We start from the raw sequence: 13,123 nt of genomic DNA, 5'->3' as shown, positions 1-13,123 counted from the left end.
GTGTCAAAGGTTCCAGTGAGAAGGCAGGAGAATTGGTTTGATGGGGATAATAAATCAGCCATGATGGAATGACGGAGTGAACGGAGCTCGTATGTCCTGTGGGGTCACGTTTGGTTCAATAACCTGGTGATGTGGGACTTCAGGCTTCTGTACCTCCAGTCTGATGGGATCTGCAAGAGGATGGCATGGCCCAGATGGTGGAGATCTTTGGTGGATGCTGCTTTCTTGAGGTGGCACCTGCTGAAGATACTTCTGATGGTGGGGAGGGATGTGTTGGGCTGAATTCTCTTCTCTCTGCAGCTTTGTACATTCCTGCACATTCAGATGAACGTAGCAGACCATGGCGCAACCAGTCAGCATTCATAGAGAAGCTTAAGGGCAGGCCCTTTGGCCTACGACGGCTGTGCTTCCTGCCAATTTAAACTCTGCGTGGTTAGTATCTCTCCCTTCCCTGCCTGTTCACGTGCTTGTCTAAAGGCCTCTTAAAAGATGCAATCATATCGCCTCCACCACCTCCCTGGGCAGCACATTCCAGGCACCCAGCATTTTCAGTGTATAAAAAAAATAGTAATACTCTTATTACCACTGACGCATGTTTTACAACAGCAGTACAATGCAAAGACATAAAATTAGACCATAAGACATGGAATGGAATTAGGCAATTTGGTCCATCGAGTCTGCTCCACTATTCTTTCACGGCCGATTTATTATCTCACTCAACCCCATTCTCCTTCCTTCTCCCCGTAACCTTTGATGCCTTATTAATCAAGAATCTGTCAACCTCCCTTTACATTTTCCCAGTGATTTACCCTCCGCAACCATCTGTGCAATGAATTCCACGTATTCACCACCCTCAGACTAAAGAAATTTCTTCTTATCTCTGTTCTAACAAGATGTCCCTCTGTTCTGAGGCTGTGGCCTCTGGTCCTAGATTCCCCCACTATAGGAAACACCCTCCCCACCTCTACTCTATCTAGGCCTTTCAATATTTGGTAGATTTCAGTAAGATCCCTCTCACTTTCATTCTTATAAACTCTGGTGTGCAAAGGCGAAGAGCTATCAAATACTCCTCATACCTTAACCCTTTCTTCACTGGGATCCTTCTCATAAACCTTTAGTACATCCTTTCTTAGCTATGGGGCTCAAAGCTGTTCATAGTACTCCAAACATGGTCTGACCAATACCTTATAAATTCTCAACGTTACATCCTTGCTTTTATAGACTAGTCGTCTTGAAATTGCTATAAAATACAAAATTATTAAACAGTGCAAAACTGTTGGCAAGGCCGTGTTTGCGGACCATTCAGAAATCTGACGGCAGAGGGGAAGAAGCTGTTCCTAAAACATTAAGTGTGGGTTGTCAGGCTCCTGTATCTTCTCCCTGGTGATACTCCATGTCCCAGATGGCAAAAGTCCTTAGTGATGGACTCTTGACTAAAGATCTTGAGGCATCACCTCTCTAAAATGTCCTTTACGTGTTCCCCCTCTTACTATAAACCTCTGCCCCTGGATAGTTGGCATGACCATTCTGGGGTTCAAAGATGCTTAACTTGTCTGGGACTCTTCTGTTATTTGCTAAAAGGACTCTGTTTGCATCACCCTTTGAGGTTGAGATTTCCAAAACCACCATCTGAGAGAAAAAAAATCATCTTACCTCAGTCTTATTTTTAAACAGTGACCACAGCTTCTAAATTCTCCCTGAGGAGGAAACATCTTCTCCACAGGCACTCTGTCAACCTCCCTAAGGGTCTTGAGTTTCAGTCAAGTCGCCTCCCCTTGTTCTCAGCTCAACGGATACGAGCCTGGCTCGTCCGACATTCATAAGGCAACTGTCCTATTTCCAGATATCAACCCTGTAAAAACTCTGGGGCTGCTCAGTATACAATAACTGCCTTCCTGAAATAGGAGCATTGCTCCAAATGTGGTCTCACAAACACCCCGTGTGACATAAGCACTGCTTCCTGACCTGTCTGCTTGATTCCCTTCACGGTGGGCAGATCACACGCTTTCTTGGCTTCCGTACACCAGGCGACAAATTGGCATGGCAGTCAGAGCCGCCACCCCACAGGTCTGGAGACCCGAGTTCGATCCCAACCTCCAGTGTGTTGCTATGTGTGGGACCCAACCATACCCTCCTCCAGTGAGGGCTTGTGTGTGTGAGACCTGTCCCTAAATGAGGATTAGAGTCCATGTGTGTATATTCTGTTCTCCAGTGAAAGTCAAGTGTGTGTGGGTGAAGGGGCCTGTCCCCTAGTGAAGATCAGGGTATAGACACGTGTGTGTATGGGGGGGGGGTGGAACCCATGCCCCAGTGAGAGTGAGTGTGTGTGTGTGTGTGTGTGTGTGTGTGGGTGTGTGTGGGGTGAGGGTTAATGGTGGGGGAACCCATGCCCCAGTGAGGGTCAGTGTGTGTATGTGTGTGTGGGGTCAGGGTCAGTGTGTGTGTGGTCAGGGTCAGAGTGTGTGTGTGTGTGTGTGGGGTGAGGGTCAGTGTGTGTGTGTGTGGTCAGGGTCAGAGTGTGTGTGTGTGTGTGTGTGTGTGTGTGTGAGTGAATCTCTGTTGTTACTTGTCCAAAGTTACAGTGAAACACATACATGCAAACAGATCAGATTATGACAGTGCACTGAGGTAGAACGAGGGAGAAGAGTGACAGAATGCAGAATGAAGTGTTACAGAGAAAGTGCGGAGTGACAAGGTGTGAGTTCATTACCTGGTAAACTGAGGGCAAGATGCTGTCTTATCGTGTGTGAAGCTCCCCTGAGTTCTCTGACTTCCCCCCACATCACAGACAAAAGACATGGGAGGTTGGAGAGGGAATTGTCCTCCTGGTGTGTGGGTGTGGGGTAGAACCGGGGGGGGGGGGGGGCAATTGGTACGTAGAGAAGCTAGGACAGAGAACAGCAGAGCTCAGGAACAGGCCATTTGGCCCACAAGGCCTGTGCCGACCCATGATGCCAAATTAAACTAAATCCCACCTGCCTGCATCCCTAACCCTGTCTGTAAGCTTCTTGGACACCACTCTCCACCACGCCAGGCAGCCTATTGTGGGCACCCACCCGTCTCTTTGTTCAAAAAAAGAGGCTTGCCTTTGAGCTCACTCCCTCTCACCTTGAGGATACGTCTCCTAGTATTTGAAAGGGCGCCAGGGTAGCGTACTGTTTCGCACAACGCTATTACAGCCCCGGGCAACGGAGTTTGGGCTTCAGTCCTGCCGTCCTCTGTAAGGGTTCTGTACGTCTTCCCCGTGGAATGCATGCTTTGTTTCTGGGTGCTCCAGTTTCCTCCCCAGTCCAAAGACCTACTGGTTAGGTTGATTGGTCATTGTCAGTTCTCCCGTGATTGTGTTTGGGTTAAGTCAGGGTTGCAGGGGGTTTGCCTGACAGTGCAGCTCGAAGGAGTGGATGAATCTATTCCGCACTGTGTCTCTAAATAAAATAAAATAAAAATAAATATTTCTACCCTGGGAAAAAGATTCTGACTGTCTACCCTGCCTAGAGCTCTCATAATCTTATAAACCGGTATCAGGTGTCAAGACCTAACCTGGCTGGTGGTGAGAGGGGCCTTCCCAGTCAGACCCTTCCTGCATGACCAGAGATCGCTCCCGCAGCGCGCTGCCCGCGGGATGACTTTTACTGGGAAAGAGAGAGTAGCTCGCCGACTTGCGGACTGTGGGTTTGCGACAAGGATGTGGGGAGAGAGAGGCAAGGGCCCGTGTCACAGATCATCTCCAGCAGCCGTGCGACGGGGGACCCTCTGGTCTCTGGGCCGTTCGCAGGGACACAGACGGAGGCGGACACCAGCTCAGTGAAGGACGCCCATTGGCCTGCCAACACGTCGAGATGTCCGTGGAGGAAGGCTGGTTGCATGAGTGCGTGTTGAGTGGTGAACTGAAGCTCAGTGTCACAGTAACGGCTTGGTGGAGAAGGAGCACAGTGTCGTGTTCTTCTCCTACTGGACAGGGACAAGCTGGATTGGGGGAACAAGCCCCTCAATTATTATTTTAGTATTCCACCCCAGAGTGCCTCATGAGTGGTAGAAGTGCCGTTGATAGGGATGAATGAAATTGAACGGGAAACATGGTCAATGAATGTAAGGAATGAAAAGGCATTGAACGGTTTATTCTTGCAAGTTTTTTTTATGATGAACAAAGTTCATTTTGTTTAAAAAAATAAAGCATTATCAGGTCTCCCCTCAGCGTCTACCACTTCAGAGAAAACAACTCATGTCTGTCCGGAGTCACGCCCTCTAATGCAGGCAGCATCACGGGAACCTCTTCTGCACCCTCTCCAAAGCCTCCACATCCTTCCTGTGATGGAGCAGCCGTAACTGCGCGCTGTACTCCAAGCACAGCCCGGCCAAGGTTTTGCATAAAGGCAAAGCAACTTCCCAAATTTTAGTCCAGATGAAGAGTTACGACCCAAATCGCTGACTACAGTTGCTGCCTGGTCTGCTCAGTTCCTGCAGCACCTTTGTGTGTTGTTCCTGATCCTTGCCCTCAACACTGTCACGTGAAAGGCAAGCACATCAAAAGCCTTTTGGTTGTGTTGCCACTTTCAGGGGGACGTGGGCTTGGATGCCAAGATCCCACCGTTAATGGTGTACTTTTCCCTTACATTTGACCTCCCAGCACTTCGCACTTGTTCAGATTAAACTCCATCTCTTCCCCCCCCCGACCCCTACCCCCACCCCCACCCCCCATGTACCTGTGACCGATCCAAATCCCATGTTATCCTTTAATGACCTTATTCGCTGTCCCACAGCTCCACCAACGTTGTGAACCCAACCATCTAGTGGAACTCCTCTTGTCTGCTGTTTATTTATTTCTGCACCTTATAGTAATTTTTGTGTCTTGCACTGTACCGCTAGCACAGAACAACAGACTTCATGATCTATGTTCATGATAAGGATTTTGGTTCTGAGATCCAGTGGGAGAATAGGATGGTGTCCATGTAAATGAATGGCTAATGTCCAGCATGGACACGTGGAGGATGTCGTGGGTGGGGATTGATGGACTGTTGAGACCCATGCCTGAGGATGCGAAGGTGCCTGGTGAAACTTGAGTTGATGTGTTCTTTCCTCAGAAGCCGACCTCAGCATAGAGCAGACAGCCTGGGGAGACAGTGGGGTCTACTACTGCACTGTGACCGCCTTTCAAGACTTGTCGGGGAACAACGAGGCTTATGTTGAACTGCTAGTCCTTGGTAAGTGGCCTCCACACAGAAACTCTCACTAGGGAAAACCCGGGCTCCCCCAGGACCAAATCACATCGATGTAAGATCACCCATCCAGGATATACCACTAACTTGTACTTCCTGCCCGTTACGCTGCTGGTCTTGTAAGGCAGCAAAGAAGGTCCTCCATCTCTGATGGTGTTCAGGACTTTCATCAAGTCAGTAGCTTCCTTCTGGTTTTCACAGTCATGCATGTCCCAGCTGGGATATCATAACACTCAGATGTGGAAGGATTCTTCATTGCTGTTTCTATAACAATTTTGTTTTACCAGTCAGGGTTGTAGCCCTGAGCAGAACCCCCAAACCTGGAGGACCAGTGGACCACTCTTATTCTGGCCTCTACCCTTTGACCTGTTTGGCATGGGTGACCCTACCAAGAGCCAAAGGATAATGCCTTGACTCCAGCCAACATAGCTCTCCAGGTCATTGAGGAACGCAAGCCTCCACACCCTATGACAAGGATGTGGTCCTCCTGGAGGCACTAATTTATAGTTAGTTTATCACTATAGTGGAAAATCTCTTGTTTATGTGTGCTATCCAGAAAGCTCACTGCGTACATTGAGGTAGAGCAGAAAGAAAAGAGGACTGGAATTGATTTATTATTGTCATATGTACTGAGGTACAGAGAAAGAACTTACTTTGCCTGCTGTTCAAACAGATCAATTCACCACATCAGTGCATTGAGGTAGTGCAAGGGAAAAGCAATAAAACAATGCAGGACAAAGTTTTACAGTTATAGAGAAATGCAACACAGACAATAAGGTACAAGGGTTACGACGAGGCAGATTGAGAGCTGAAGAAGTTATTTTTTAACAGTTCAATAGCTGGTTAGAAGCTGTCCTTGAGCCTGGTGGTACTTGCTTTCAGGCTTTTGTATCTCCTGCCCAACGAGAGAGAAGAGAAGAGAGAATGTCTGGGGTGGGTGGGGTCTTTGATTATGCTGGCTGCTTTACTGAGGCAGTCAGAAGTGTAGACAGAGTCCATGGAGGGGAGGCTGGTTTCTGTGATGTGCCGAGCTGTGTCCACAACTCACAGCAGTTTCTTGTGGTCACAGGCAGATCAGCTGCTGTACCAGGCTGTGATGCATCCGGATAGGATGCTTTTGCATCTACAAATTTTGGTGAGGGTCAATGAGGGCATATCAAATTTGTTTAGGTTCATGAGGAAGTGGAGGCACTAGTGAGCTTTCTTGTCTCATCTGTGGCAAGGTTGGACCAGGAAGGTTGTTGGTGATATTTACCCCTGGGAATTTGAAGCTGTCAGCCCTATCCACCATAGCACGATTGATACAGACAGGGGTGTGTACTCTGCCCTGCTTCCTGGTCAATGGCCAGCTCTTGGTTTTGCTGACATTGAGGGAGAGAGATTTAAATGAGTGTCAGTGCTGAGAGAGAGTATCTAGTACTAAAATCAGAACAATGTACAAGACATTGGTGAGTCCACACTTGGAGTGTTGTGCACAGTCTGGTCATCCAGCTATAGGGGAGATGGCATTAGGCTGGAGATGGTGCAGGAAGAATGTTTCTAGGAGGGACTGGATAAGATAGGGCTTTTTTTCTGGAGCGTAGGATTCGTTAGAGAGCAATGGTTCTCATCCCGGGGTCCATGACCCTTTGGTTAATGGCAGGATTACAAAGGTTGGGAGTTTCTGTTATAGACGTGTATAAAGTCATAGGGGGCATAGATAAGATGGGCAGTCACAGTCGCTTTCCCCCAGGGGAAGGGAGTCTAAAACTAGAGGACCCAGTGTTAAAGTGAGATGAGAAAGATTTAAAAGGGGCCTGAAGGACAACTTTATCATCCAGAGAGTGGTGGGTGTGTGGAACGAGCTGCAAGAGGAAGAGGAAGAGGTAGAGGTGGGTATATATACAATGTTTAAAACACTTGGACAACTACATGGATAAGAAAGGTTTAGAGGGATATGGGCTAAGTGCAGGCAAACGGGACTTGGTCAGTATGGACGTTCGGCCTAAAGGCCTATTTCCTTGTTGAATAACTCCTTGTAATAAGGACTGCGAGCAGTGGGTAGAGCTGCCTTCTCCGGACCCCGGCAACCTGGATTCGATCCTGACCTCCAGCACTGTGTGTCTGTTTCTCTCTCTCTCTTTCTCACTGTGGTTTGCACATTTTCCCTGGGATCCCCCTGAGGCCCAATTTCACTCCCCCATCCCAAAATGGAGAGGTGCAAGGTGCATGGGGGAATCATCTTCAAATCCCCCCTTCTGTGTGTGGGGATGAGGGGTAGCTTCACGGGAAGAGAGTTGACAGGAATGGGGAGAACGACAACAGTTGAGAGGCAGTATGAACTTGCCGGGCCAAAGTGCCTGTAGCCGGGCTATGTGACTGTGACGTGTTAAGAGATTATCACGGAAACACAGATCATGTCAGGAGGTGAAGGTATACTTTGTCAAAGTTACAGGCTTCAGAGGACATCTCAGGTGATGGGGGTGGGTGTCTTCTGGGTCTTGCAGCCCAGTTGTCTGAGGAGCTGGTGAGGAACTGGGAGGAGGGAGGCGTTGAGGGATGTGGGGAGGGAAAGCCCCAGGGTTGGGTGGACTTTTCCCGGTAACTGAGCTCTCCTCTCTTTTGTTCTCCAGGTAGAACAGGAGAGACCTCAGACTTCTTGCCGGGTGTACAGATAGGGGACATGCCAGGTACTGACCCTCACCAGGGCGGGGCAGTGGGGGACGAGGATGCAGCGTAGCTGACGTAGAACAGGACGGGGAGCAGGCTCTCTGGGGACAGAGTTCGGCAACCGGCCCTTTGCAGTGTTTGTGCTGAACACAAAGTTGAATTAAACTAAATCCTTTCTGCCTGCATGTGTTCTGTATCACTCCATTCCCTGTACAATCATGTGTCTGACTAACAGTACCCTCCCTCTTTTCCTTCTTTCTCTCCTCTCTGTCTCACTTCCTCTGTTCCGCTCTCTTCTGCACTCTCTCTAGCTGTCTAGTTCTGTGCCCTCTCTCCTCTTCCCCCATCCCTTCCTCTCTCCTGCGCTCTCTCTCTCTCTCTCTCTTACCCTGACCCACTCATGATCTCCTTTTCTCTGTCTGCCACCTCCCACCCCACACTCCCCTGTCACTCACACACAGCGCCAGCGACGGGGATCGAACCAGGGCCTCTGAAGCTGTCGGGCAGTGGTTCTATCCACTGCGCCACTGTGACACCCATAAGTAGTGCAAGGGTTTGCTAAGGGTTGAGAATGAATGTGTGTGGGGGGATGGATTTGCACGTGTGTGTGTGTGTGTGTGTGTGTGTGTGTGTGTGTGTGTGTGTGCGCGCGCGCGTCCATGACCTGACGCCAGTGAGGATCTTTGTCCAGTGCCTCTCCCTAGATTTACATTGGACATGGGGCAAGTGGAATGGAGGGAGAGTGCTGGGGTATGGTGGGCAGGATCTGGGAGTAAAGGAAAGGGTCAGGAGGGAGCGGGGTGGATGGATGGAGATGAAGGAGGGAGGGGGGAGAGAGAGAGTGTGAAGGGTAGGGAGGGGGAGGGGGAAGGTGATGGGAGGTGGTGGTTTGGGAGGGAGAGATTGATGGGAGTTGGCGTTGGGGTACTGAGCGAGTGAGAGTGACCCTGCCTTCCCTGCCCCTGCAGACTGGCTGTTTGTGGTGCTGGTGATCCTGGGGGCCATCCTGCTCCTGATCCTGATTGGCATCTGCTGGTGCCAGTGCTGCCCCCACTCCTGCTGCTGTTACGTCCGCTGCCCCTGCTGCCCCGACAAGTGCTGCTGCCCCTACGCATGTGAGTAGCGACTCTAGGCTCTTCCTGTGCCATCTGGGGGGGGGAGCAGGGGGAGGGGAAAACTTGACGGTGAGGGGCTGCGGTTGGGAGGGGAATGAGGCTTGGATCGCCTGGCTTGGTGGGGGGGGGAGGGAGAGAGGGGTACGTATGGGGAGTGAGGGAGGGTGGTAAGGAGAGAGAGGGGAGGGGATGAAGTGGGAAGCGTAGAGTTGGGGAGGTGGGAGGTGAGGTGACCTGGTCTCAGAGGGTGGAGTTAATGGGAATTTTACTCCCCCCACCTCCTCGAGCTCTGGGGGTGGGGGGTGGGGGAGGGATAGAGGATGGTGTCACAATGGTTGCATGGCTTTAACGGGCTGAAGGCATGTTGCTGTCGCCCTGGGATGGAGATTTATGTTCGGTCGTCTGACATTGTTTTTCCCTCCTCTCACCTCCCCCTCCCCCCACAACTCTTATCCTCTCTCACCCTTACCCTCCCTCACCCCTCTTCTCCCACTCCGACTCCCTGCCTTCCCTATGCCCTGGTCTTGCCTCTCCTCTCTGTCTGCCCTGTCCCTGCTCTCCATCCCGTTTCCCCCCTTTCCCCCCCTCTTCATCTCCTTTCCCTACCCACTCCCTTCCCGTCCCACCCAATCTCTCTTTCACCCTCTCAGTGTACCATGCTGGTAAGGCTGCCACAGCTGGAGTCCCCAGCCTCTACGCCCCGAGCTCCTACGCTCCCAGTGCCTACTCGCACCCGAGCCAGATGAAGGTGCCCGCCCCCCACCCCATCATGGTCCCCATGACTCAGTTCGACGGAAGCTACGGGTCGGAATTTGACGCAGCCAGTTCAGGTGAGGTGACCGGCTTTGCGAATGCTCTGTGTGCAAACGAGTGGTCCACTTTGCATAATCCTTTCATTCCTGGGACAAACACCAAACCTCTTTCAACATCCGTGGCTCCATTGCCATTCCTACACGGGGGGCATCCCAGCTTACCCACAAAATCCGTGGTAAGGAATAATGATCATAAAGATAAAGATCAGCTTTACATGGAAGCATATTGGAATATTGTGTGCAGTTCTGGTCTCCTCGTTACAGGAAGAGGGTGGAGGCTTTGAAGAGGGTGCAGAAGAGGTTCACCAGGAGGCTGTCTGAGTTAGAGGGCATGAGCTATAAGGAGAGCTTGGACAAACTTTGGTTATTTCTCCTGGAACCTCACAGGCTGAGGGGAGACCTAATAGAAGTTTGTAAAATTATTAGTTATGGTAAAGAAGGAATATGGCATGCTTGTGACTGGACGTCTCTTGAAATATAGCCCCGTGCTAACATCCACTGGACTCTGCAGCAAGAGACCCACCTTTCTCAAGCTTCAGATGTCTAGGGTGTATATTGACTCTGGTCCCACCTAATCTGTGAGGCTGGGATGTCTCGCTCACCCCAAACCCTGGTTTGTGTGAATGCTGTTGATTTTCTACCCCCTGGCAACTGCCCGTCAGCAAGAAATAACAGATCGTACACTGTATACAATGATAAATATTTTTTAAGAACATTAACTTAGGCAAACAGTTATTAAAGGTAGGAAAGAGAAAAAACAAGAACAGTCCATTATACTTGAAAGGTAACATGTGCATGGTGGAGCTCAAATCTTCCAGAAGCTGTTGTTTTCGATGTAGATGCTGTAACATCTCCTATTCATTGCTCCCCAGTAATAGTTCCCCTCTTGGTCTCCACTGGATCACACGTTCCTGCTGGACTGAATCCTATGGCCAATCCTCTCAAGCTCCTTTCTCTAACTCCTGCCGAACAAAGAGCCCGACCCACCTCAGTGCCCGTCACTGACCCAGCGTTTTCTAGAACCTCTAGTCCCACCCTCCTGATTGGATGACACTCATTCCTAAGCATTCCTTATCTTTAACGGTAACCCAAACACCGCCAGCAGAACACACTGCTTCTACAGAAAAACCATTACGGGAAATACCCTGCAACATTGGCAGTAAAACCTTTACTCGGGCGTTACACTTGCCTTTTTCAGTCAGGTCATTGAGTATAAGGATTGCAGCTATATGAAATGTTAGTGAGGCCATATTTGGAATATTGTGTGAAGTCCTGATCTCCCCATTACCGGAAGGGTGTGGAGGCTTTGGAGAGGGTGGACAAGTTGTTCACAAAGACATTGTCTGAATTAGAGGACATGAGCTTTCAGGAGAAGTTGGGCTGTTTTCTCTGGAGCAGCGGAGGCTGAGGGGTCCTGATAGAGATTTATAAAATTATCAGAAGCACAGGTAGAGTAGACAGCCAGTATTATTTTCCCAAAATGTCTGATACTAGGGAGCATGCATTTAAGGTGAGAAGAGGAAAGTTTAAAGGATTTGTCTGGGCAAGTATTTTTTTTAACACAGAGAGTGGGGAGGGGATGCCTGGAATGTGCTACCTGGGGTGGTGGTAGAGGCAGATACGATAGAGGCCTTCAAGAGGGACATGAATGTGCAGTGAATGGAGGGGTATGGCCATTGTGTAGGCAGTGAGGATTTTTGTTAGTTGGGTACAGCATCGTGGGACGAAGGGCCTGTTCCTCTACTGTGGTGTTCTGTATTCTATCTTGTCTTTCTGCACTCCATCCCAGTACAGGGTTTTGACCTAAAATATCCAAAGTTCCTCTGCAACAGATGCTGCTCGACCCGCTGAGTTCCTCCAGCGGATTGTTTCTTGCTTCAGTTCCCAGCCTCTGCAATCTCAGTTGTCTCTTCTACTGTGTGGCCTGTTTAATAACAGCTCTCTGAGTGCAGTCAAACACCCACGTTGTGTGTCACTGTGTCACTAAAGCAAGCCGAGACTTGGTGCCTTGAGCTCACAGCGTGTTTGTTCGGTTCATAACCCACTCCTCGATTCCTCGCCGCACACAGCTCAGTTTAAGTTCTGTAAGTACGCTCCACGCAGCTGACTGTAATAAGCAGGTTGGCTGTTATTATTAAACGGAGAATGTCAACAATAACAGGAAAAGTGCAGACGCTGCAAATCTGAGATAAAAAGCATGGAATCCTCCGGGTGGAGGAGCAACAGATTTTATTCTGTCTGGGTAGCTTCCAACCTGTTTTCTCCTTCTGGTTTAAAAAAAAACACTCCCTTCCCCTGTCCACTCAGGGCTCTTGCCTCTTCTCACCTATTCTTGGTTGATGCAACTTTAACGAAACCCAGTTTCCCTTGGGATCAATAAAGTATGTCAGTCTGTCTATCTGTCTATCACCACCCCTTGGATCTCTGCCCCACCTCTCATTTCGCCTATCAGATTCCTTCCTCTCCAGCCCTTTACGTTTCCCACCCAGCTGCCTTCACCTATCACTTTCTAGCTATCCTCCTGCCCGTCGCCTCTCCCCTCCTTTTTATTCTGGTGTCTTCTCCCCTTCCTTTCCAGTCCTGAAGAAGGGTCTTGGCCTGAACCGCCAACTGATAGTTCATTTCTGTAATGCTGACTGACCTGCTGAGTTCCTCCAGCATTCTGTGTGTGCGCCTAAAAACATGGGGTGTTGGGAATAAGCAGGTTTAGTATCACTGAATACATCATGACATTAGTTGTTTTGTAGCGGCACAAATTACTGTAAGATTAAAAGAAAATAATAGAAAATAGGCATCCATTAGTCTAGTGAGTCCATGGATTTGCGCCTTGAAAGGTTTTCCAGGGCGCAGGCCTGGGCAAGGTTGTATGGAAGACCGGCAGTTGCCCATGCTGCAAGTCTCTCCTCTCCACGCCACCGATGTTGTCCAAGGGAAGGGCACTAGGGCCGATATAGCTTGGCACCGGTATCATCGCAGAGCAATGTGTTGTTAAGTACCTCGCTCAAGGACACAACACGCTGCCTTAGTTGAGGCTCGAACTAGCAACCTTCAGATCACTAGACCGACGCCTTAACCACTTGGCCACACGCCACACGATTAAAAGAAAGTATAGTACAAGAGACCAATAGCGAAGTAGTGTTGATGGACTGTTCAGAAATCGGACAGTGGAGGGAAAGAAACTGTTTGTAAAATGTTGAGTGTGTGGCTAGCAATGAGAAGAGGCATATTCGGATAACGAGGGATGCTATCTTCTTGATATACTGCCTGTTGAAGGTATCCTCAATAATGAGAAGAGTTGCTTCTGTGAATGGAGCTGGCTGAATCTGCAGAC

General features: G+C 49.6%; 1 protein-coding gene across 2 annotated transcripts in view; it reads left to right on the top strand.

The window, feature by feature from the left end:
- Window positions 1-13,123, top strand: part of lsr (lipolysis stimulated lipoprotein receptor) — a 70,448-nt gene that overhangs the window by 40,349 nt on the left and 16,976 nt on the right. The window contains exons 3-6 of one of the 2 annotated variants that reach the window (XM_063056705.1): window positions 5,082-5,201; window positions 7,829-7,885; window positions 8,834-8,980; window positions 9,631-9,810. In XM_063056705.1, the coding sequence (XP_062912775.1) occupies window positions 5,082-5,201; window positions 7,829-7,885; window positions 8,834-8,980; window positions 9,631-9,810 (504 nt within the window). The remainder of the gene's footprint in view (window positions 1-5,081; window positions 5,202-7,828; window positions 7,886-8,833; window positions 8,981-9,630; window positions 9,811-13,123) is intronic. The other variant, XM_063056706.1, reaches the window with a different exon arrangement.

The sequence above is a fragment of the Mobula hypostoma genome, chromosome 8 (genome assembly GCF_963921235.1).
Source record: "Mobula hypostoma chromosome 8, sMobHyp1.1, whole genome shotgun sequence".
Classification (NCBI taxonomy): Eukaryota; Metazoa; Chordata; class Chondrichthyes; order Myliobatiformes; family Myliobatidae; genus Mobula; species Mobula hypostoma.
This window is presented reverse-complemented; position numbering and strand designations above follow the sequence as displayed.